Here is a 27,503-nt window from a genome sequence, read left to right as displayed (position 1 = left end):
AGACTTAATAGGCATTGTGTGAACTCAATGTGTGAATGGTTTGAATGTAACAGACAAACGGTTATATTGAAAACTTTAGTGTCAACTTTGAGGTAATGTTTTTGTGCGTGAGGTTATTCAGAGTCACAGTTGACAACCATTGCAGCTCCTATAGGGGAAATAAAACGTGACAATGTAGTTGTTACTGTTTTCTGTGCCTACGGCTCACTTACACACTAAATGTCAATGCTAAGTTCTAAATAAGTAGTGGTCGCCCAGTTGTAGCTGCAAAAGCCGCTCTCGCTGATGCTCATCTCAACCCATATTGACTGTAGAATAAGATGCACGTGCCAGAAGCTCCATGACCCTGCCACGACATTAGTTTGACAGTTTGGTAATCAACCCGTACTGTTGATTTAGGTGCATCACAGTCGATCGTAGTTTCCTATTTAGATTGCTCATATTCAGCAGTAAATTAGGTTTACGGCTGGGTACTCATCCATCCACTTCATACCCATAGACTGTATTTGAGAATGGGCAAAGTCTTTCAGCTTTAAAACGAATACTGTGAAGCCTCGAGATTTACAATTTGACTGACACTATGTCAGTTTTTTTTTTTAAACCAGAAGTTCACAGACGTTACCTGCAACAGGGCACCTATTGGACTGTACCAACTGCCAGTCACAGAGAATCCTGTCATTTCCCTCTAAATAAGAAAACGGTTTTCAAAATTGACATCAGGTGTTATTGAATAAGACCCAGAACTAGAAATTGAGACATTTACTCCTCAGAAAAACGTTTACTGACAATATTAATAGTGAGTAAAATTATTTTTCCTTTTCCAGTCAAATGGAGTTCTGTGTTTCTTCCAAGTCAAACTGGAGGGCCATGTCTATTTTTATATACAGTCTGTGTCCATGGCTGTATTGAGGCATGTATGAGTAAGTATGAATTGCCTTGTGTAAAGGCCACATTATACTTCTCCGACTGCGTAATGCATTATCCGTCTGCGTCACCACGTAGACCACTCGAGCCTTTATACTTCTGCGTCGTGGTGACGGATAGGCGCTGCAATTTCCCGCCCGATCAGTAGGGGTCGCTGCGCAAGGTTGTTGTGCTTTTGGCTACAGTGAGCAATGGCGTCCGAGGGAGAAAGACTGTTGTTGTTGAAACAGTGGCCGTTTGTCACTTTTCTGTGTCCCGGAACGCAGTTTTAAGATCATTTGAGGCGAGAAATTGGCCATTTAGAGTCTAAACATGTGCTGTGTGTGTTAAGATATGATGTATTTATAGTTTGGCAGCGACGAAGTCGGCGGGGATCAGCTCCGCCCTCTGTGGACGCTCGGTGCTCACTCTGAGCCGGCACAGAGCAGCTTCGCTCGGCCTGTCCTGAGGACCAATCGCAGCTCTTGCCGTCTACGTTGTCCCTTGACGGAGTGACGGACACTTAAAAAATATTCCGTGCAGCCGGAGACGACGCAGAGACTCTACAACAGGTTCTGCGTCAACACAGAGGACTCTGCGTAGCCTACGCAGAGCACTTTACGCAGGAGTATAAATTGGGCTTAAGAATGGCACTATACAAAGAAACTTGCCTTGCCTTGCAGCACTCCTCAGGTGAATGACTTACTATTTAACTTGCTAAGAACATGCTTTATTCTGATTTAACTACAATCAAGACAAATGTCCGCTAACTGCTGAGGGGCCATTTGGGCAGGGGGTCATTTTAATCACCTAAAACTGGGAATGACTATAGAATATGTGATATTAAAACAAACCGCCAGCACTTGGCCTAACAGTCATGTTTCAAACCTATTGCATTGAAGGAGCTGAAAAAGGAAACCGGCACAGTTGAAATATGAAAATACAGAATCCTGGGGACATTGGTTAAAATAGAACTGACACGATTACCCTGAGGTGGGGTGGAAATCTGCCTGTGGAGTCATAAAAACACAGAGCCTTCACAGCACTGCACTTATCTCCTCTCATTCACACAAACAGCGAGGGGCAGACAGATTTACTACGTTGCTCCTTGGAGTAAAAAAAAAATCTACCTGACTGCAAGGTGTCAAAAAAACAAAGCATTGAGTACAATTTCAGGTTTTGGAAAGGAAATGAAAAGCATGCAGGGCTTGGAGCTGTGTGTCTTCTAAAAGAAAGAGGCAGACTTTCACACGTGGCTCAGGCTTTATGAAGACATGCAGACAGAGATGTGTCAGACACCGTGTCAGGGAGTGAAACTGTCAGACAGTCTAACACAGGAAAAACAAACACAGCGACATCCACACCTTGTCACTAAATGTAGGACAATGAAAGACGTGTGCTCGCGCACGTGCTGCACATTGCACAGACACACAGTCACCGAAGGGGTGTGAGTTGTACTAAATGTTAAAAAAGATGGAGACAGACAAGGCCAGGATTCCAGCAATGTGTTGAAATGTGTGTGCGTGTGTCGTATACCTCACTGATCCTGCAGGACTGTCAAGAATATTTTCTACCACGCTGAGTTGTGTGGCCTTTAATCTGTTTGCAGTCAGCTGTGCATTATGTCAGTGGTGGAGGTAGTTAAGCTGAGTCTACTGCGGCACTGATTGTCAACCTAAACGTCAGTCATGTAAACTAAACGCTTGTAACAAAACAAGATCCGGTTTTAAGTGGAAAAAACATTGCAGACATTCGGCCGCCAAAATTGAAACAAACAACATATTTCGTCTGTTTTTATATTTGTTTTTCTTTCCAGCAGTTGGCATAACATGCAGCGCTAAATGTCTCTTATCACCTTGTCCGTTTCTCAGTGACACCCAACATCAAATAGAAAGAAAAAAAATAATACGAGATGGATGCCGCACAGCTTTTCCTTATTTTGCACTTGAGGACTGGGTGCCATTATCCATCATCCTTTAAAACATCAAAGAGCTTTAAGGCAACCTGCGATGTGGGGAGTTTCAAAGGATCCCTGCTGGTTTCTCAAGTGATGAAATTTCATGGTCTAATTTACAATAAAATTGGAGCTATGTATCTCCCTACATCATATCACAATCATTTAAAACCCTACCGCAGTCATGCTACCTAGTGGTGTTTTATAGAAGTTGGTATCCTCAGTGTTGCTTCCTCTAACCTTTACCTGTCCTTTTATTTCCAAAACATATAATAAACATCGTCTTTTGTAGTCCACCTTTCGCCATATTATGTCAGCTGGGATTGGCACCAGCAACTCTGCAACCCTCATGTGGACAAATTGTGTTTTATATTTGGATGATATCATATTGTGCACCTTTGGCAGAACACCTCTATCTGTGTGTTTAAGTGTGGATTTGAGGACATTGTTGCTGACAGGTGGCTCTAAAATGGTGAAAAAATATACAGTTACTTATACAGTGGCTCAGTATATATTTTTTTACAGATATGACAAATGTGTTATAGGTGACTTTAACGCTGACATAATTTTATAAACAGGCCTTATCATATAAAGGCCTTGTCATATAAAGTAAAAAATTCAGTCCAAACCTCGTCCAACCTTTTCAAAATACCGTATTGCATACGAGAATAACACTTGAGGTCAACGTCCCCAAGATGAACCCATGTGAGTCATCGATGTGAAGAGAAACAGTGACAGACTCACACAGACGCAGTAACATAGTGACAGAAAAGTCAGACGGAGGAATATTTTGATTACTAATTCCAAGGTGTTGATTAAGGCTCCAGCCGGTGGAGCATATCAAATTACCCTAACAAAGAAACGCAATTAAATGCTGCCATTTTTATTCAACACCTTATCACTTCTTGCTTTGTGTGTCTCTGTGTGTGTGTGTGTGTTAGCGTGCATGTGTGTGCACTTGTACTTCTGTCTTTGTGAGGATCACTTTAAGTGTTACAACTAATGGAGTGAGAATATTTTTTTTTGGAAACTTCATAATGCTGTTTTTGAAGAGAATGAAAACATTGATCTCAGGTGATGGTGTTCTTATCTCATTAAGTGTATGTGTATGTGTGTATGTGTGTAAATGACATGAGAAAACATATTTTCATTGGGAAGACAACAGCAGCTGTAACACATTAATCAAAACTTGATTAAGTTCCACCTAACTGCACAATGGTTGGCCTTCTTTATTAAGCCACACCACACCACCACTGTCTCTCCCCTACTTATCTATGAGTCTTTCTCCCGGGCCTTTTTTAACCCCTCCCTCTTTTCTAAAACATCATTAGTTCAATTGAAAATCTGCATGAAATTAATCTCTGTGTTTTTTCTCTTTCATCTTTCATTTACCCTGGTTTTCTCTATCCACACTTTTATTATGATAAGCAACAGATAGGGTAGTTTTTATGACATTTAGTGCTTTTTTCCAATCTTTAGAATGATGGATATCTCATTTTGGGATGAAACACCTCATTTGGTCTCGTGTACACATGTGGAAATGAGTAATTTGTGGAACATCTGTTTTCTCACAAAGTCATTTCCTCTTGTTGTTAAAGATTTGATCATTGTGAAGATTTATCCTCCCTGGGCATAAATAATCACATTTTGATGAAAAGCAAGTATACGCAGGCGTTGGCAGCAGAGCTCGTGGACTGGATTAAGAATAAATTACACGTTGTGAAATAAGGATTACAGGATAGATGTGTAGTTGTTGTGGTTCACGAGTCCTGGTCTCTGCTTGTTTGTAAAATAAGTTGGACTGTTTGGTCCTGACAGCAGCTTATTTGTCGAAATACTGTTATATTCAAAAGAAGCGTCTAATTACTAGCCCTAACCCAACTACTCTGATAAAAATATAACATTCTGAGAACATTTCAAATAATGGCTCTTTGCAAGAACTCCCTGTAAATATAATTCATCACAAAATCTCAGCTCTCCAATGAATAACAAGTGGGAGGAGGGAGGAGGGATTTTAAAGCAGAAAATGATGTTATGATAGTCTTCATTAGAGGAGTCATTTTTGCACTTGTCAACTTTTTGGGCCAGAGGTCAAGGCAGTTTTATTTTAATTGCATACCTAATAACAGAATCAGCACTCTACGAAGTCAGAGTTGTTCTGAGAAGTTTCCCACATTGCTTCTACACGTAAGCACTCTTTGTTTGACGTTAGTAGTTCAAGTTCTGAGAGATTTCTCTAAATGCTTGTTTTCACAGCCCCATTATCTTTTTTAAGACTCAACTCAGTGCTATCTCCACAAATAAGTTTTGCTTTAAACGCAATATTGCAGCAAACATGATGGGATTGTAAAGGTCAAGTGTGAAAATCTTTAAAATTGTATTATGAATATTTTCTTAAAGCTTTGGTTTTCCTATCAGTTTTTAAATTTTTTTTTTTTTTTAAGTAAAACAAAGGTGAACACTAACATAGGCCAAGTTAATTAAAGAAAGTCTTTCACTTGAATCTTGTGTTTATTCAGGTAGACTGCATGGGTTGAGATCATGTTATGATCACAGATGCACAAAAGAAACTCATATTATTGCAAGCACACCTGTGGAACTAAATGACTTTGATGAATTGCCTCTACGAAGAAAATGACAGCTGAATAATATATATGTAAAAAAATATTCTATGTATCTAAGTTGTTTTTCTTCTCTGAAGAGAAAGGGATTACTCAATTTTAACAACTCTGACTGTCCTCTGAGTGAGAGGATTTTCTCTTGGGTAGAAATGGGGTTATTTCATGATCATGTCACAAATCGAGGGATTTAAAATCAGTATGTATATTGGATATGTGCCGTGTGACTGCCCTGATTGAAAACACACAACTTACAACATGATATTAACACCTATGGTACAGTGACAGCGTATTATTGTTATGCTTTAACCAGTCATGGACCCTACAGTACCCGAGCACTCTTATGGATGGTGAGGGGCAGATCATCTCCAACCCCTTCTCATGGCCTATTTAATGTCATATTTAAAAGGGAACAGATTTAACTAATAAACTAAACTGGTTCTGTTGAGATGTGCTACTTCTCCGGTGAACCAACAGAAAAAACTCTCCCAGCTCATCATTTAGTAGCAGATGTTCAGAGTAAGTTACCCCCCCACAGGGTATCAGTTAATATCTGTTGAGGATCAAACACATTGCTCGAAGGCATTTTTGATAACACCTCATAAATACATTGATCACAAGTGATCCAAGTGGCATTTTGTTGCTCTTTGAACCCACTTGCTAATGCAAACTTGTTGCATAACACGGAAAGGTCAGCACAATGTGGGTGCTGAAGTGGTGAGACAGCTACATGACTTCCTTTGGCACATGTTTGATAAATAAAGGCCTGGCGGTAAAATCTGCTGTATTGAGTTAACCTGACAGCTACCTGACAAATAGGTGTTTCATGGTTAGGTTAATAGGCTGGTGTGTACAATAAGCTGACATGACATTTGTCTCTGGGGGAATTCTCAGTCTGTTTGTGTGCTTTGTGCGTGCACAGTTTTGGATTGTCTTTTGTCATTATGAATGCATGGGCAACTTATGACGAACTGGGAAGGAAACAAACCAAGATGATGCACAAATTCCCTCAAATCCCTCAAACTTTCAGAAAAACTTAAATATGAGTACCAGAACATCTCTATATAAATTTGAAAATGTGTACCTTTTTACATTTAGTTAATTCAGTTCATACTCCTCATAGATTCACTGAAACAATGTCTCAACAAGCCCTTCCTGAACTCTTCTTCGTCAGCGAGGAGTTTCGCATCCTTGAGAATAAAACTTCAACCTTGTTTTGCACATATATACTTTCTGACAAAGGCTTCTTTAGACTTTTGAACTTTTCATATACTCAGGGAGTCAATTAGCATTGGAGTGATTTTTTTTATTTTTTATTTTAAGCAGCATGGAACTAAGATACAAGCCTATTTTCTGTTTGTAGTGGATGTGTCGGAGTAACAATGTCACTGGATGTCTCACACTGAAACCCCCCATGAACCATCACCTTGGGGTTTGTGTACCATAATGATCCTGAGAGAATACGTTGTCGTCGGGGACAGCCCCTGGTAGGGTCTCCTAGGGAAAATTGGTCCTACGTGAATGGTCAGACAAAGAACAGTGCGAAGGACCTACTGTTGAGTTATTCCAAGCATCACCCTGGAGCCTGGCCTGGGGAAAGGGCCCATCTGTGAGCACCTGGTGATCCGGGCCTTTGCCCGTGGGGCCCAGCCCAAAACACTGACATTGGATCGTCCTCCACCCACAGGAGGAAAGATAGGGGTCTAGTGCAGTGTGGATTGGACAGCGGACAGGGACAGGGACCTTGGCAGGCCAATCCCTGGTTGCTGGAATTGGCTTTTGGGGCATGGAATGTCACCTCTCTGGTGTGGAAAGAGCTGGGTCTTGTGCGAGAGGCTGAGAGATACCGACTAGATATAGTAGGGCTTACCCCAGAACAGAGCACTGGCTCTGGAACCATGCCTCTCAAGAGGGGCTGGACTCTCTTATTTTGCTTATTTAGTTGTTACTAGTGAGAGGTGTAGGGCAGGTGTGGGCTTATTAATAGCTACCCGGCTTTCTGCCAGCATATTGGGGGACAGGTCCTGACAGTTGTTTGTGCCTATGCACCAAACATCTACTCACCGTACCCACTCTGATTGGAGTCTTTGGGACAGGTTCTAGAGGGTGGTTTGGGACTGGCTTCATCGAACAGCAATCTGAAGCTTGCTGTGTGATGGTTTGCAGCTGAGTGTGAAGGGGTTGGGATCTTGGGATGAGTATCAGCACCTCTGAATCTGAGGCCATGGTACACAGCCGGAAAAAAAAGGTAGGTGTTGCTCACTTCAGGTTGGCGGGAGTCACTTCCCCAAGTGGAGTAGTTTGAGTATCTAGGGGTCTTGTTCACCAGTGAGGGTAGAGTGGAGCTAACTATTTACAGGGGGATCGGGGCAGCCTCTGCGGTGTGGACAAAAGCTGTACTGGTGAAGGAGCTGAATCAAAAAGCAAAGGTCTCAATATACCGGTCAATCTACATTCCAACCCTTACCTATGGTCAGGAACTGTGGGTAATGACCGAAACAACGCTATGTATGAGTCTATTTGTGTAGTTGTAGTGAGAGAGGGAGAGTGAGGGTGTATGAGAGCGAGAGAAAGAGCAAGAGAGAGAGAGAGAGCGAGAGAGGAGAACTGGCTTAATTTGCAGTAGCCCCAGCTCTATAAAGCCATTACCATACAAACAGCAATTAGCCTCCATGTGAACAATTGCTGCTCTGTTCCCTAATTACTGAATTACAACTAGGAGATTAATGATGGTTAAATAAAAAACAATTAAGAACAAAACAATTAAGAATTTTTCCCCTCTCTCCCCAAAGCTATTGCTGCTCCCCTTAATGTTTGCTCTTTTTTTTTTTGTTTTTTTTTCAGGCTTCAGACTACTCTGGGTATGTGTGTGTGTTTAGCTGGTGAAAGGGAGGGAATTTCAGGTTGAGGTCTGATGTTCCCCAGAAGCTAAATTGAGAGAATATTAGTAATGTGATGTGAGAAGAATGGCAAGCCTTGGGGAGAGTGGGAAAGAGATGAGAGATTTGGGATCATTAGAACATTTTTATCCTGCTTATCTGGCATTGCTCTGATGGATTGAAGATATTCCAGTTTATCGCTGATGTGTTGTTGAGAGAAACGTGAGGCAGCCATGAATTAGGTTGTAGTATTCGCTGAGGCAAACACTTTGTTCTGGATTTAGGGGAATACAGAGACCTCCAGTGAGGAAAGAGAAGCCTTAAATTGTGTTTTGAAATATTTTTGGACAGTTGGGTATGTTCATAATTGAGCTGTTTGTCAGTACATGTTGTATGGCTGTGATAAGGGTTTGAAGATCTGCAGCTGTTTCCGTCCAACCACTGAAGGGTGTTGATGATAAAAGTTGAATTAACAAATCAGATGTGTTGAATACACTACATGACGTAGTAGTGGCTAGCCGGATTCGCATTGGTTATCTCCAAGTATTCCTACCACAGTTAAAAAACTGGACACTCTAAATTGACTATAGGTGTGGGTGTGAGAGTGAATGGTTGTTCATTTCGGTCTGTATGCCCTGCAATGGACTGCTGACCTGTCCAGGGCCATTACAAAACTGCTCCATTTTTGTTTACACTTTCTTAGTTGAGCAGTTGAGAACAAAATACTCTTGTAGCAGCTAATTTTAGTGTTATCAGCTAATGTAAGTTGCAGTTTGAATATGTTTGTAGAAATTATTCTTTACTCACCATCCTCCTCTGTCTGTTTGACTATCTCCTCACTCTCCTTGCTGCCTTCAGGGTTGGCCAGGACCAGCCGCAGTTTGACGTTGACAAAAGGCCTCAGCCCCCGAAGAGTGTAATGTGATGATGTCTGGATCAACTCCTCTGCTGCAAACTCTTGCTGGTTAAACACATACTGGTACTGCACCTAGGAAGCAAAGGGAGACACTTGACATTAATTCCACTGTCACTGCAACCAATGATTTGCGAAAAAGAACAATAATTATTGAAACATATCTTGTCCCGAGCTATGCCATGTTCAGAAAAAAATAGCAAATGCAGAAACTGAGGCCCAGGCCTGATTTTGGAAAGCAGATTTGATTGAAACCACGTTGCAGTGCAAGCCAGTAGTGCTGAATTTATGTTTTCTTCTGGATTAATTCATCCAATACTTCATTGCTCATCATCACCATCTTCTATTTCCATCTGGTCTCTACTGATGTGCCACATTGTGCAGAAAGTAGAGTGACCATAGTTAGATTAGATCAGATTAGAGTTTAGGTCAGTAGCAATCATGTAGACAGGTTGATGCAGTCTAAATGGACAAATATGCCCTGCCTACTTGCAAATGTCAGGGCTGATTGTCTGTCCTTAAGGTCTGAGACTAATCTCTTTTATGTGTGATCTGAACAAAGTCATAAATACAAATGACAATATCATCAAGTGCAACATACACTGATTACATTCACTATTGTCAGCATAATATTTCAATGAAAACATAAACATAATGTTCTTGCCAACCTTAATTTTCATATAAAAAGGTATAATATGACTCTCAGGTAGAAATGAAACATCAACAACAGTTAACTTGCACTACTGAATTTGCAGGCACTGCATAAAAAATGTGACCATATGTGCATACCGTCAGATTGTAGCTGTGGCAGCGAGTGACAGCATATCCAAACGTCTCCCATTGTATAGTCAGCTGACGGGCTCTGACATCCACCACATTGACGTTTTGGGGACCATGGACTGGATCTGAAAGATTGTGTTTGACAGAAACAAAAAGTTAGTTCTTAAACTCAGCATGAGAGACAGCAGCTTGATAGATTGGAAAGGCTGTAGAACCACTTAGTATTTAACTGAACAGCAGCTCTTTTTTAAAGTGGATATAATCTTCTGTAAAGGAAGAGGAGTATTGATCTGATTGATGTAAAGAGTTGTTGTAAAGAAATATTCAGAAATATCTGACTTGACTAGTCACAGAACAATCATTCTCTCCTTGCACCACCCAACCCAGTGTGTGAACACAACAGTTCTTCTTTAAGAGGAACCCTTCACCTTCTGTAAATAAGTTCCTCTCAATAACCACTTTACATCATAAATTGTTTATTATGACTAAAAAAGCAGTTTTCATCGTTCCAAGAATGACTGGTGATTAAGAACGTTTGGTGCAGCAGCCAAAAATAAAGTGTGAAGAGAAAACACATTGTCTGCAACGTGACATGTGGGCAACTCAATTAATCTCCATATCTAAATAGAGTGGTTAATCTATATTGTTTGGACAAGAATGTTTCGAGCAATTGTTATCTTTCATAACAGTCGGGGCTTGCCAGGTGCAGTGATTGGTGACCAGTTGGAAAACATGTCATTTGATTCCCTACATAAAGCTAACAGGAGCAGAAGTGACAGATAAAGTTTGTGTACGCATTTACTGACAGTACGTTTTGGTTCAGTGACCACTGGTAGAACACGAAAGCCAAGAGCAGGTTCAAAGCTTTCAGTCGGTGATGTGTTATGGGCAGTCTATCTGACCACTTGGCCATGCTGTATCGTTGCAAAAAAAAAGTGGCACAAGCCAGTAAATCCCTGTATTGGTGTGCAGACATTTGGAGTGGTCATAACTGCATTTCCCTCATGTCATTTATACGCACATGGAAGAACAAAGATGCATGCATTTAGCAGCACAACCTGCGACAGACTCAAAACACCCACGCACATCCACACATAGCTAAAAGAGGTTTGTGCATACCTAGAGAATTGTTGAGCCATATGGGCCCTCATCCCCACGACTGACTGCACACTAACAAGCCTGTTCAAACCAATCATTCCGTTTGCATAATTGTTTTCTATCAGCAAACAATGGCAACCACAACAGGCCACTACATAATGAGAGAAGCTACATTATATCCACTGTACTTCTACTATGATAATGAAAAACCAAGCTAATAAGTCATCTCTGAATCCTGGGAAGAGCAGACATCTGCACAAGAGAAGTGCATTTTTAGCACTCAACTCAGATTAATTGTGACAGATTTAATTATTGCTCAACTAATTAATATGTGACATTTGAGAGAATTCTGCTGCTGTCAACAGGTGAACATAGCTGATCAGGAAGGATTTAACACTCAAATTTAAGATTTCAAACTTGATTACAGTCACTCTCAAACGAACATATTTGTGCACTTTAGGTTGTTTTTATATGCACTCCAAATACACTACCATTCAAAAGTTTGGGGTCACTTAGAAATGTCCTTATTTTTGAAGGAATTTTTTTTTTTTTTTTCAATGAATATAACATAACATTGATCAGAAATATACTCTATACATTGTTAATGTGGTAAACGACTATTCTAGCTGCAAACATCTGGTTTTTAATGGAATATCTACATAGGTGTATAGCTGCCCATTTCCAGCAACCATCTCTCCAGTGTTTTAATGGTACATTGTGTTTGCTAATAGCGTCAGAAGGCTATTGGATGATTAGAAAACACTTTAAAACCCTTGTGCAATTATGATGTATTTTGAATAAAAATCATTATTCCTAATCGTGTCAATGTCTTTGGCTAAATTCGTTTTGCAAGTCTTTTGATGAATAAAAGTGTGAGTTTTGATCGAAAACACCAACAAATTGTATAGGTGACCCCAATTTTTTTGAACAGTAGGGTACTTTTGCCATGGAAACATCTGAAATTAACAGCATTGACATCATGACTGGTGGCTGTAACATTGTCTCCTCTCACTCAGGATCCATTTGTTTCTACAAAGACTCTGTTAACTAAACTGCACAGTAACATACAACAGCCAAACCCCCTAGACAACCAAAGCCACCACTTAATCCAAGTAGTCTTTTTGTTGGGTATGATGGAGGCTTCTCTAACAGATGATCTGACTTTTGCTCAATTGGAGCCTCTCTAAACACTTATGTAATTACATGTTCATGATAAGTAATTGCATTTTAGCACAATCTGACCCTACCCAACTTATTAGTACCTCTGCACAACACCAAAAAATAATGAATTATGGAATGACAGACTAAAAAAATAAGGGAGAGAAAGGATCAGGTGAAGATGAGGAGAGGTCCTGGGAGAGAGAGAGATTGGACAGAGGAGAGCAGGAAAGGTTATTTGAATTATAACTTTGTTTACTTCGTTAAGTCTATGATGGTGTCTCCCAGCCTGCCCTTGGTTATGACAAATACCAGATTTGCCACATCATCCATCTGATTTATTTGTCCTGCCTCTTTCAGTCATTTCTTTCCCCCCCTCTGTCCACATCATGCATCCATCTGTTTTCCACTTCTCCACTGCATCCGTTCTAGAGCTCAGTAAAACTCACTTGCACATGAAAGACTGGCTGTCAGTGGTGGCTCATCAGTGGGTTGCATTAGGGCACACTCCCACCTGTCTCACATGAAAATCTCATCAACTGACTCTGCCGGCTGTGATGTTAGGATAAAGAGCCTGACATACAGTCACGAGTAAATACAAGCAGCAAAAGACAGAAAAAAAACAGCCCGTTGTCAATCCAAGATCCTCATATACTGCTGATCTTTCACTGTCCCTCAGCATCACCTTACAGATGCACATGGTATACTTCCACATCTTGAAGAGCGGCATCGGGCGGCACATTTAGACGCTCAGCCCACAGTGGATATCCACTTAACTGAAACCCGGATATTTATCCTAACCCTGCATCTTTTTCAAACTCAGAAGGATACCACATCTGTAAGGTGGTACTTTGACAGCGTGTGGTTGTATATGACACGCTCAGGTAGGAACATGTTAAAAAAAACAAAAAACAAATAAAAGTCAAGTATGTGAATGTGGGGATAGATGGATGACCAATGATGATGTGTGACAGGCTCATATAAATCAAATGGACAGATGGGAAAAAAAAGGAGCCACTCACTGTATGTGTGTGGAGGAACCACAGAGGGACATAGTCAGACTATGATTAATCAAAATGGGCCAAGGGTTGGCATGTTAGCTATCAAACACTGTGAGAGGGCATTTTACATGGCACAGCTGGCACACAATGTGACAGGGCCAAACAGTGAGACACACTGCAGCCAAATGTGGCCTCTTTTTTTAGCTGTCCCACTGCTGTGCACCAGAGGATACAAGTGGTCCCACAAGAACATACAGCACAAATCTAGCCAATGATTTTTTTTCAACCAACCAATAGGAAACAAATAATTGGTAATTCATTACATTATGCAATCTTTCAGATGTATCTAATGTTGAAATGTCTCTCGAGTCAGGGACTGTTGTGAGATGTCAGGGGTTGTTTTGGATAACATTTGGATAATTTCCCCCTTACCATCTTGAGCAGCCCATTTGGTGGGCAAGGGGGTTCACTGACAAAATGTATATTAAGAGCAGAGAGGATCACCTCTCTGAGGACTACTGGGGGCTTTTGACCGATAGCATCTTAAATGCTGCTACATTGTGCAAAAACCCCTGTGTGAAAGATGAAAAGACAATATAATCAGTGAAAGGTAATACCCATGGCTGGATGTATAATTAAATCCAGGTCTTTTAGCACTCAGATTGACTTTTCTATGACTCCAGGCTGAACTGTATGTAATCATCCACCATTTCTGGGCTAACAAGCACACGGATTGTGTTAGTTCCCTTCTGATTTGACCCGAGGTAGAGATAAAGTTGTTTTCCCTGTCTGTGAAAGTACTTAAGGGTCTATTGGATGTTTTGGCAGGTAGATATCTAGATCAGACGAGAGCCTAGTGAGGCATTTTGTTTTGGTATGCCTTCCTGAATCTGATGAATGAGCAGCAGAAATGGAGCCATTAATCCAAAGACTTTAGGGAGCTGTTCCAGGGAGAAGAGAGGAAGGGAGGAGAAGGAAGAATGGAAATCAATCTTGCTGGCTCCCTATGCTCTCCATCCTTCTCTATGTTGCTCTCTTGTTTTGTCTTAATCATTCCCCCTCTTCGTATTTTTTTCATAGTTTTTGCTTTGCTGTCATTGTTTATTTCTCTTTTATTCATGTCATTCCTTTGGCCTCACACATTTTTTTTTTTTTTTTTCAGAATGTCTTCTCTGTCTGTCTGGATTTTATTTTTTCTCATGAGCTCTCATTTATGCATCCTTGCGCCCGTTTGTCTTCCTCTCTTATGCTTATTCAAGATCTCACTCGATCTCTGTGCTATCAAACTCTAAATCACACGGTTTTTTTTGGGTGACCTTAGTTCAGACTCTTCTAAGATAGATGAAGATGGCTTCTTTTGAAAAAGAAATTTGGCTTGCCCAGTCAAACATGTTAGGTAACATAACGCCCATCTGCAACCAACTTAATAGGCATTTTTCAAATTAGATACTCATTAAAATACCACGACGAAAAACTATTGCAGTGGACTTAAGGAAGACTAGTTGTTCCTGATGAAAAAGCCCCTGGAGACATTGGTCTGTTTTTTTCTCTCCTAGGTAAGGCATTTTATTTATGCTACGCACCACTCTGTAAGGTTATGATCCATCTCATTGGGGGAAAGATGATATATGACCAGTGTATTAAAATATCATTATTTTTTCACAAGGAGCTTCAATAACCGATGACACACACATACACAACTATGAGGGTTTGTTCTTCTTCTTTCAGCTTCTCCCTTTAGGGGTTGCCGCAACCTGCGTCCATCTTAGATGTTTCCCAATTAACTTAACATTGATTTTAAGTGTATCCAGTCAGTGATTAAAGCTTCACTTGTTACAGCAAGTTCCTCAATAATAATCCAAAAAAATCCATCTCTTGAAGTCTAAAACAATGCATCCACTCCCTCTGAATGAAGAGCAAGACAAGCTTTTGTATATTTGCAGTCCCCGACTGCATCTTCTGGATTGGACAGTGGGACCAGGTGTTACTACTCGGCTCATCAGACAAAGGAACCATGAGCTTCAGCGTGTTCAAGCAGCGCTTGGATATTTAGCTCTAAAGATCTGTCTCCTTGCATTACATCACGTGTAGAGCCATTTCTTATGGCCTTGATACTTGTCTTGAAAAATGGTGAAATAATCATTTGAAAACATATAGAATCATCATGCGGTGTACAACGGTTGCTCTGGGTGCTGGGGTAAGCTTTTGTGCTCCAGATTCTCGAATTGCTCAACATCGATTCTCTACTCTCTTATTGGCCTTGTCAAAATGACCCAATGATTTGTCCCAGTCTTTGCAGTCGTGTCCCTTTAAAAATGATGCGCAATACTTCTCTTACTCGGTTTCTGTGGCCTCATGCCCACACTGCTGTTCTCTACCTGGTTCCGTCTCTATATTCTTTCCTTCTAGCATCCACAAGAAGTACGAGTGAAAACAAGTAAGAGAACATTCCTCTGGGAGGAACATGGCAGGGACAACTTGCTGTTTCAGGCTTTAGCTGTGTTTGCATGTGTTACATTGTAATGTACAGCTGTATGCATGTTTGTGTGAGGAAAGAAAGGAAATTACATATTTTTAAAGCTATACTGGCCAAAGGCTTGTAAAAGCGATCCTAAGCGCGCGCACACACACACACACACACACACACACACATATATACACATATATATATATCCCTGTCCCTGAGGCTCAAACTGTATATTTTCAACATTAGGTGTAGAAGGACGACCATTGATATGTTGCAGAGGCTGCACTTTAAATCTGCTTCATCACACCAAAGCAATAACAGCCTAACCTCAACCTAAACACACACGCGCGCGCACACACACACACACACACACACACACACACACACACACACACACACACACACACACACACACACACACACACACACACACACACACACACACACACACACACACACACACACACACACACACACACACACACACACACACACACACACACACACACACACACACACACACACACACACACACACACACACACACACACACACACACACCCACCTCCAATGATGATGGCCCTCGGAGGCAAACAAGCAAGATCAGACAGCAAACATCATAGGAGCCTTTTTCCTCCCTGGACACAAAATTGTGTGCTTCTGTGTGCATGTTTGCGTGGTTGTGTGAAGCACCGTTCAAAGCGCTGAGAGTACGATTTATTTCATATAAATACCACGTATGAGCCAACGTACAGAAACACACCGAGTTGCCCTCAGCTAAGCATTTAAGGAGTCACGTAATAGATTAATTAAAAACTAAGCAAGTTATATTTCACCATTAACACACCATCAGCCTCTTCTTTGTTAGACAGCTCTAACAATGTCATTAAAATGGCTCATTGCCTACACAGACACACACACACACACACAACACAAGACATAAATGGTTGTCTTAATCTACAGATGTACAGTCCGACGTAACAAATGTCTAAGAATGTGCAAATCGAACAATATCCTTAAACATACCAAGACCCCTTCACACCATAAACGCACAAGCTTTAGACAAGGAGACACCCTGCAGCTTCTTGACTTGGATGAATTGGATTAAATCGACTCGTAGCAGATGCCTTTTAGTGGATTTTAATTATGTCGCCCTGCATGAAACGACTAGAGTAACATGATAACTCACTATGTCTGACTTGAGGGCAGAATTCTTCTAAAAATCTGGGCTCTTAAAAGTAAGATGTAACTTGAGACATGCAAATAAAATGATCAGGATATGAACTATTGAAGCATACTTTATGGTTGCATGTAAAAAAAACACACACACACTCCAGTTCCCATTGTTGCCAGTGACTGCTCTTTTATGAGCTTCTCTGTACAGCATTTCTGACGCACCAGCTTTCAGTCATTTAAAGTGAGCATCACAGTGACATGATTGTCTTTGGGTGTCCTGTGTCTTTTATCTCTATTGTCGGGTTCACAAAGGAAGACGCTATTGGTGTGCACTCAAACTTTTTTTTCCTGCACAATGTACTGTTTCTTGTTCTCTTGGCTAAATAAAGAACGTCACCATAATACATACACAATTATTTTGACTCAGTTGGTCACCAATGCCCATTTGTCGTTTCCAAACCCTCCTGATTTCTTCCAAATTTGGCTGATATGGTGAGCAGAATGGATACAGGGAGAGTGTCACATTAAGCAGCGGGAAAATATATTACTTATTTAGGCCAAAAATGGGGGAAATGTGCTCCAACAGCGCCATAACCGAACATGAGCGTAATCCAGAAAGGGGCAGAACGGAAATCTCTGTCAAATCCTGCGTTATTAATACCAGTGGTGCCTTTTGGCAGGAAAGAAACAATTGAAATGGAACCATTTTCAGAATGTAGGGGCTAGAGAGAGAGAGGGGGGGGGGGGGAGTAACAGAGCAAGAGAATGAGAAAGACAATAGAAAATGGAATGGGGGGGAAAAAACAACAGGTAAAAATATATGAGATGAAATGTCAAAATCAAGGCTAGATAAACACAGACATAAAGTTACAGAGAAGAACAGACAGACACAGCGGCAAAAGAGAAAGAGAGACAGATTTCAAGTAGCGATATAATGAGCCAATTGATGCTGAGGCCTGGGGTTAAGCACCTGAAGCCAGCCAGTAATTGGCTGAGAATGGCAGAGTGACAGACAGAGACATACAGCCTGTGACCTTGAAGGAGAGCGAGAGAGAGAGGTGGAGATAGGGAGATTGAGGGAGGTGCTAAACTGATTAATCTCCTGATGGAAAAAAAAAAAAAAAAAAAGAGTCACTATAGTCGGGAGAGCGGAGGAAAGGATGGGGAATGCTAGCGGGCCCAGAATAATGCCACTCAGCCAATTACATCCATTGGCTGAGTCAGATTAAATTATGAAGGAAAAAAGTCTATTACTTCAAAGATCATTTGATTTCCATCATTCTGCGTGATCATATCCTGTGGGTCCTGTGAATCCGAACTTTAGTTTATATATATATATACATATATAGTCCCAGAGTCATGCCGACACATCAATTAAGTAGTCGTTTGAAAAACAAGATTAATTTCCAACATTCACGGGAAGAAACTTTTTAAATATCAAGAGACCAAAATGTGAGTTTGGTGTGCATGGAATCTATTCTAAGACTGACTTGGAGCCAATGAAGAGGGAATAAAACCAGTGTGTTACGCGAACAGTTCCTTGATATTTTGTAACAAATCTGGTGAAAAGACTGGGCGAGGCCGGGGGTTTAATAGTCTGCGCTACGGAGGACAAATGCATACTGTACACATTGTCGGTTTAATAATCAGCGCATATGAAAATGTTTTCTCACATGGATGAAGCTGGAGTCGGACAGCATCACATGATCAGTGAAACACATGTTGAACTTGGACAGCCAATTTAGCACTGGCTTCAAGATGTGCACTGTTACTGGATACTTAATTAGAAGGGTCAAAAGAAAGAGTCTGTTGAAACAGTCTAATTTTCTCCATTAAATTTAAGGATATTGTGACAACCTACACTGTATTTTATCTCTAAGGCAAGCTCAGAAATATACTACTAAGTGGTGCATGCAAGCAGTGTGTCAAAAGTGTAGTAATGGGGAAAAGGTACTAAATTATGTGTCATGGCATCCAATTAATGTTATCCTTATTATCCCGCCATACGATAAGGATAACCCCCACCCAACCACTCCGATTGGTTATCAGGTAAGGAAGTTTTGCTTCAACACCCACTGACTGCTGGCTTGTGAGCAGTTTTTTTTTCAGAGAAATAGCAAACACATTGTGACATAATGTGCCAAGCCTACAGACACAAAGTAGTTCTGGCCCCAGTATAGAATATTGGCGCTGAGGAGACCTCCAACTTAAAGGTGCCATATGTAAGAATGTGGCCAAAAATGGTTACTACATTCAAATTAAAAATACCGAGGTTTTTTAGGTTTCATTTTTTCTGATGTAACTGGCAACCCATGGTTGCTCGGCATCTGAGACTCTACCGACTGCAATGATTGGTAGACAGTGGTAGGTGGCGCCACATGCCAAAACATGATTTCAAAACATAAACATGATTTGCAGTCTGCAAAATATTTTTTTTTAATGCAAATATGTTGGCTGCACAGTTGTTGTTGGTGAGTTCGGTGACATATTAAGAGGATTTTATGGACAGTTGCTTTAGATTCATTACCTAATGCACCTTTAACACATCTACAAATATGTAGACATGTAGATGTGCAGATGTGAGAATCAGAGAGGAACAGATTGGGAGAAACATACACACTTGATCAACTGTTTGAAGGACATCTAAGGGGGAGAATTGTAGAAGATCTGCTTTGGAAATAATTCCTCAATAGCTAATGCAATGAGGGTTAAATTGGCTATGACAAGGCTAAAATGGGAAAATGAACAGCGAGTTCACTGAAGATATACTGTATTAACCTCTTTATCAAAGAGGAAATTGAGATGATTCATTGTTTGGGACAAGGGAGCTGGTGATCAACTGCGCAGATATTGTCAAGTATTGGATAAATTATCCTAAAATAAGAAATGTTTCGTTCTGCAATATATTCATGGCCAACAGATTTATATATCTTGTCACCATATTACATCTTTGCTGTTTAATACAAAAGGAAAACTTAACCTACAAGAGAACATTGTATTCTTGTCTGATTTAGAGGGCCTGAATGCACATTTTGAGTTGTGATTTTATATATAAACAGTTGGGTTGCATTGAAACGACTGCCGTTTAAAAGAGGAAATCTTTACAAGTTGTATTGAAAGAAAAAAAATAATAATAAAATGTATTTATTATATTTATTATGCATATATTTAGTAGCTGTAGATGTCTGAAACTTAAAGAAATAAGATGAGACTTGTTTGGCTTTGTGCAGAGACACCTCTTTTAGCTACTGCATCGAGCAAGCATTTTAAAGCATGCTGTGCCTTTGTGTACGTGTGTATGCGTTACAGACTCCAAATCCAAGATATTGCAAGATCATTAGAGTCTTTGTGCTTTTATGCGCGTGTGCTTTTTGTCTTGTCTTCTGGCTTTATGGGAGAGTATTGACTGGCGTCCCAAGACATGTTTCCCTCTATTAGAAACGCAGAGACTAAAGTGGTATTTATCGAATCCTGCATCTTCTCAAGAAAAACAAGAGAAGAAACAGAGCTAGTGATCAGCTTTTGGATGCTTATTAGGGAAACACGCCTGATTAAAAATAACATCTGAAGTACTATTTTTCCTTTGTTAAAAAGGGAGAAAAAGACTTAAACATTGAAATCTCTTCCTCGTTGACCTATATGACTTTTTCCTTGCCCATGTCTGTCTTTGTTTTCCCGTCTGTGCCTGTTTGACGTATTTGAAGATTGTTGGACTGGTCTGGACAGAGTAAAGCAGTGCGAGAGAGGATGGATAAACACAGTGGAACGATGTGTGAAGAATACAAAAAGGATACTTGGACTGAAGAAATGAAGAGAAAAGCCAAATGAAAAGGAGAGAGAGAGGCAAGGTTGCTTTGAAACCTTCCACAAGGCTGCATGTTCTCATCCCTCTGACATGCTTCAAACATAACCTTGATGAAGTTCCAGTTAGAGCTCAATGTGACATATTACCAAGGTACTTTGAAATGGTCTAACCCAAATGCAAATCCTGAACTCTGGTGTCACAACTGGTAAAATAATCTGGCGTGTTTATATTATTGAACGTTGTCGACATCAGCATAGTTTCTATCCTGAATGAAAGAGTGGGCCTGGATCCACTGACATGCTTAAGAAAGAAAAGGATGGGTTCAGTTTTTCCAGACACATTTAGAAGATAAAAACAAACATGAGATTGAGTTATGGTCATGGGGGATTTCTTTTGTTTTCATTGATTCAATTTAAATTTTTGCCAGGGCATCACAATTTCAACGGCTTGTTTTCGTGTCCCCCATCTCTTGGGGACTCTATTTCTATATCATTCTTCTTTGTTGCATTATTTATACGTCTGATCTACTCTTCACACATAGTGGTTTTGTGCTCGCTTACTTTTTGTTGTTGTTCCGATCTGTTCTTCTTACCCTTCAGTTCCCCTTGTTGCTTGTGCCTCTCACTAATCATCATCTTGTTCCTTTGTTGCCTGATTTGCATGCTGCTCTCCTGCCCTCCCACCCCCACCAGCTTGCATCAGTGGTGAGGAGCTGAACTGAGAACAGAGAGGTCATTGAAGTCTGCCGGCTACTCTTAATGAGCAATCATTTCTGCGCGGACATACAACTTCAGCTTACACAATTGGACGAGTACGAGAGAGCGTGATAGTGTGTGTGTGTGTTTGTGTTACAAGCTCACAGTAATTAATATGACAGACAGAGTCAGTCGAGCATAGAGCACTCAGCTAATGTTGACCAGATTACCTGAGTGCGTTGTCTAATGTTGCATTGATCACCTGCCAGGCTCTATCTGTGTGTGTGTGTGTGTGTGTGTGTGAGTGTGTGTGTGTGTAGCTCCATTATCAGCTTGACACACTGACTTCACCCTCCTTTTTTTTCTCTAACTTTCCTTAACTTTTTCTTGGTATCCTTTTCCTTCATTTCTTTTTTGTCAGCAGGGACAAAAGTACAAAAAAAAACATGTTTTAGCCACTGAACAAAAGGCTAACCTTACGTGTAGTCAATGCCACCTTATTTGTACAATACAAATACAAATTTCCACTTTCTCTCATCATTTGACAGCTTTTTGCAAGTCTAAACTGAAGTTTGTGTTGCTCAAGCGCGCAGATCCACACTGAATGTGTGTGCTGCATCACTTATCTGCTGCCTCACGTGCAGCTTTGTTGTTCACGCAAAGCTTGTGTCTGCTGCAGCGCTGCTGTGCAACTTCTGCTATTTAACCTAAAGGATTTACCTTTAAAAGACATACACATTACTTTTAAATACTCTAAATACTAGTCTGTACTCAACAAAACCCTGGGACTCTGGATAAGTGCTGCACATATTTCACACAAAAATGGATGGATTCAATGGATTCAAGCAAATGACGCGAAAGTACTTTCATTTTTAAAACATGTACAAATGGTGCTGTGTTGTTTTGTGACAGATATAGATGCTGGAACTGTGGCTGTGGTTAAAGATCATTTTAACCGTCTATTCTGCTGAGAGATAAGCATGGTTACCCAGACATTTGTCAAATCCCTGGGTCTCTATTTAAAAAAAAAAAAAAAAAGAAGCTTGCTCGCGTACATACATTTTTCAGATAATGTGGCCACTCTCCAAAATAAAAAAAAGGAGATTTTCTGTGATATGCTGCACACATATCCAGTGTGGTCACAGCTTCACTCTCACATAAGTCCATGGAGAAAATCCAAGATTTTAGATCACAGGACACAAGAGTTGCTGTGTAATGGAGGATTTGTGCAGTCAACAAAGACTGTAGACCCATGCATATTGCAATCTCATGCAATTGTGGAACATCTAATTCCAGGATTTGTAGCTTGGGTTGCGAGCATTTGCTGTCATACAACCACAAGAGCAACACAAAGGGTGGCCACTGCTGTTGGTAAATTAGGCCTGCAGCTCAGAGATAATGGTGTTGGGTGGACTCGAGTTGTTTGCTTTGTGCAGGGCAGTAAAGTTCTCCACACACAATTTGCAAAATGTATCTGTATGCTTCCTACTTTGTGCACACGGAGCGACAAAACAGAATCAAGCCTTTCTGCTGGCTTTAAACCTTAAAACTTTCGAGGAGCTCAACGCAGCCACATGTCTCCCCTGTCCTCCATTGTATGGTTTCCAAGTTTTTCTAAGCTGTATACATCATCACAGTTCTCTCCCTGGAAGACGTCAAGACTTTCTATCAATCCAAGCACAGCTAAGCTTGAACACACATGTATGAGGTCTGTCAGAGAGAAATGGTACTCAGAAAGGATGTTATGAGGAAAAGGGTGGCTTTAAATAACACACACACACACACACATACACACAATTACAATGGGCCAATAAATAGAGGGTAATCAACATGCACTGGCTTCCAACTCACACATCAATCACAAACGCTCCCCTATGAAGATATCTCAGCTGTTATTACTGAGCCCGACTGAGTGAAAGTTGAGGAAGCAATCAGCCTTCTGCTTCTGAATCACACACAGATAAACACACACCAAATCAAACACATTTCAGACCATTGCTTTGCCTTGCTTTGGACTTGAGAGAGTGTGTGCTATTGTGTGTAACTTGGATTGTGAAGCGTGTGCGTGTGTGTGTGTTTTCTACTGTTGAAAACTGCCACGCTGTAATGACTGCTCTCGCTCTGGGGATCAGACAGCATGAATTCCTGCAATCCACCTCCACCTCAGTGTGTGTGTGTGTGTGTGTGAACTTGTATATATTACCAATTTAGGACCCTTTTCTCTCATAAACACTGGCCTTGTCAGGACCAGCAGTCATTCTGTGGACAAAAACCTCATCCTAATAATAAGGCAGAACCTAATTTCTGAGGAACTGGTTATGTTTAGCACTAAGATGTGCATGTGTGTGTCTTGACAAACCCCCTGATGTACACATTTATGAGCCCAGAGATTGAAGCAGTGGGCGTTTGAATGGCAAGAGAAGGGGAGAGAGAGTGGAATTATTTCTCTCTTATTATTGTGATGCGTTTCAACGGTTCATTATAATTTACTGCAAATCACTTCTGCGTTGTTGTTAATTTGTTGGCCAATCATACACAGACAAATTACCCAGGGAGAGGGTGAGGGGAGGAAGAGGAGGGAGCAGAAAGGAGACATAAAGAGAGATAATGATGTATAAAACAAAATGGACCACTCAGTCTACAACTCTGTTGGCCTTTAACCAAGTATTGGTATAGCCTTGCGCTTTATTGTTGCACTCTTGTAGTCCACAGTGTGCACTGCACAGTGACAAATTTAAACAATATACTTTTTCGGAAATGGCAATCACAACGTATTAACAAACATATACTGGTTTGCTCTCTTGAATTGCAAAAAATACTGGGCGCTATAGAGCGGTCTTCCATAGTAACACAACTGTCTTCACCTTATGGACCTTTGATGCATGCCTTCCAGTCTCCCTCCCCCCGTCATGCTATAATTTATCCAACCAAATAAGACCTTAAAATATCAACTTAAACTAATATAACAAACTAGTTAGATACTTACATTTCTCCCTTTTTACAGCTGTCATCAACACATGTATACACACATTTGTGCTTCTAATGTACAGTATGTCAGAATCAGAATATTTTTATTAATCCCCAGTGGGGAATTGTTTTTCCCTAACCCTAACTCACAATAAAAACGTATTCTGATTCTGATGCAAATATACTATCTTGTATACCTGAACTGTAAGGATAAAATTGCACTGTAACGTTGTGCAAACATATGTTTACTGATCGTCTGGACTCTGCATATTGCTTGACATTTCTTGGAACATCTCCAGCTATAAAAACTGTCTGCCATCTGTTTCTCTCGCTATTTTTTTTTTTTCTTTTCTTTTCTTTTCTTTTCTTTTCTTTTTATTTGTATCTTTCTTTGACTCAGTACATTGACCTACCTGCACCCCTGCTGGACCCTCCCAGCATGACCCCTGGTCACAGCATGAGCACACTGCTGGGAAATATGGATGTTCAAAGATACAGTAACTGTCAACAGCTAAGCAGCTTGAAACTTTCAATAACCTCTTTTTTCTTTTTAAGTTGACAGACTTTTCTTTTTCTTTTGTCATTAAAGCAGAGGCCTGAGGGAGACAGAAAGAGAAAAGCTTACGCTTATAGACATTATTTGTCTACAGTTTACATAATGCTGAAATACTGTTATCAACATAAAGAAAAGCTCATTGCAAATGATTGTTCCTACTACCCTAAACCAAAAGTTCAGCAAGTGATCACAGCGGAGAAAGAGTATGATGAAAGAAGCTGATGTGTGATTGTGTGTGGAATCTGACACTAAGGCCAAATCTATAAACATCGTGATTTAATGCTGACAGCTTGATCTCTGCTGAATGATTTTTCGATGTCATGGCGGTGATGCATTACATCCTGTCCCTGTGTGCATCGTTCTCCGTCACAGAGCAGAGGGAACATTGTACATCAAATCAGGCTGAAATGGTGATGGTTGTTTGGGTAATCTGTGTACCTGACCAGATCACTGAGGTAAAATACATCTGCAGTTTTGTCAGTAGATACAGTTTAATGAAACACTATTAGGTGTACGCTGGTTTCCCTGTTATTTTTCTTCTTCTGTTCCATCCTGACTCCCTTATTTTCTCCTTCTCACTCTATCTTCATCTGCGCTTGTGTAAAGAACTCTTCTCTGTTTATGCTTCTTGTGCTAAACATGTTCTTCAAATGTCCCCCCACTGCACAGTCGAGTGGGCCCTCATTAGGCGCCAATCAACAGAACCAGAAACTCATAATCACCACGGCAACTTGTTTACGACCTTGACCCACCACTGTGGAAACAAATGACCAGGCTTTGGCTGTTGTTATGATTGTCATTGTTTGATTTATTTATTTTTTTGTGTGTGTGTGTGTTTCTGGGCCTCTATTGCAATTATTTAAAGCATCGTTGTGCTAATGTGGAGTCTGGTCCTGCTGTCTGACTGCCATCCTGCTGTGGGGGCAAACGACTCCGGCTTATGTGTATCTCTTTAAACTAATCACAACCATGCCCATATTTCAAATATCTGAAACAATTATAATTGCAGAGAGAGAGAGATAATTGCGGAGGGGAACCAAATGCAACACATACGGTTATTTCCTTCATTCCTGATGCGATGGGGAAATGGCAGTGTGTAGCATGTGAACATTTTGAGTAAGAGCTTGTCAGATTTGCCCGCCTCATTGAACATCATTAAACATGATGACCGAGTTGAGTGCAACTAGTGATTAGAAGACTTGGCTGACAGTGTGCAAGCCATTTGGGCTCTGCCACAACCGTCACAGTGTTTCCCTTCGTTAATGTCTAAAAATGTATGGTTTGTTTTGGCTGTGTCCCTGAGGCCTACAAAACCTTAAGACCCACTTAATTTCAGTTTATCCTTACCTGGAAAGAAACCCAGAAACAATATGTAATACTTTGCGATATACAAAGAAGAAATGCTACACATATTTCTTTCATAACTACCTCAAATTGACTGAAGATATGAGTGGGTGTATAGGCCTTTAGACTACATTTGACTGATAGAATAAAGCTTTAAAGCTTGATCTCACCCTCAAGAGGATTCACAAAGCTCCTCACAGTCCAACATGCCTGATCCAGACATAGCAAAGTGTCAAAGATTGTCCCAAGTTGCCCTTTGATCACACAATGAAACCCCTCCTTGCTTGAGAGGATCTTTAATATCTTCTGAACATGACCCTCTCCCCTGTCACAATCCCTCTGCACCTGCAGCACCAGATCAGATGGATTCTTTCACTTTCAATTCACACAAGCCAAAAGACATTCAGACTGTAAACAACAGCCTGCCCAAAAATAAATTAAAAAAGACTTTCTAAAGCCCTTTAACTTTATTCAGATCTTTCGATATCTCCCTCGACTCCCATCTGTACTGTGATTGGCTGCTGTTTTAAGCAGCAGCTTTGAGACAAATCTGTCTGAGAATATCTCCCAATTACGCTTTTACTTATTCTGCCACACACAGACTCGCACTCTGAGCCAAATGTTCACACTGAGTGAGGTGGTGAAAATTGGCCCACTTTTCATCACTCAATTCAGTGTGCGGTGCTGTTGGCTTCACGTGACAGAAAATGCAGCTCTAAACCAGTTTGTTCTCCACTACTTATACAAAAGTGTGAAGTGCCTGTGTTTATCATTCCTATGGCATCTGTGCCCTTCTTATTTCTTTACTTGTCCATCCTTTACCCAACTTTCATTGTCTTTTCATTCCTATTTCTTTCCATTTTCAATTGTTTTTTCCCCCTTTTTCTTGTCTTTCCCTCATCTTGTCTTTTATCCTTCCTATGGTTTCCTTTTCAACTCTTTTGGTACATATTTCTTCCTTCCTCAATTTTTCTTTTCTTCAAATTTCTTTTCTTTTTACTCCCCTGCCCTCCTGTGATCTTTATTCACTTGATTTTCCACTCCAGTTTCACCCCACCTTCGCCCTCCACACCCTTACTTCACCACTCTGCTCTGCCCTTTCTCCCTATCTCTACTCCACCTCTGCCTTCCTCTATTCTTCCCCGCCTCTCTCGTCTTCTCCTGCTGTGCTTAGATATGGAGAAACAAG

At 40.6% G+C, this 27,503-nt stretch overlaps 1 protein-coding gene across 1 annotated transcript in view; it reads right to left on the bottom strand.

Moving 5' to 3' along the window:
* The window catches only part of ptprt (protein tyrosine phosphatase receptor type T), a gene marked incomplete at its 3' end in the record, with an annotated part of 242,868 nt that overhangs the window by 145,152 nt on the left and 70,213 nt on the right, over positions 1–27,503 (bottom strand). The window contains exons 8-9 of the mRNA XM_083892431.1: positions 10,057–10,172; positions 9,162–9,342 (exon numbers count right to left, since the gene is read on the bottom strand). Of these exons, the coding sequence (XP_083748557.1) occupies positions 9,162–9,342; positions 10,057–10,172 (297 nt within the window). The remainder of the gene's footprint in view (positions 1–9,161; positions 9,343–10,056; positions 10,173–27,503) is intronic.

The sequence above is a fragment of the Microchirus variegatus genome (assembly GCF_963457635.1).
Source record: "Microchirus variegatus genome assembly, chromosome: 7".
Lineage (NCBI taxonomy): Eukaryota > Metazoa > Chordata > Actinopteri > Pleuronectiformes > Soleidae > Microchirus > Microchirus variegatus.
Note: the sequence above shows the minus strand (reverse complement) of the source record. Positions and strands in the feature narration are given on the sequence as shown.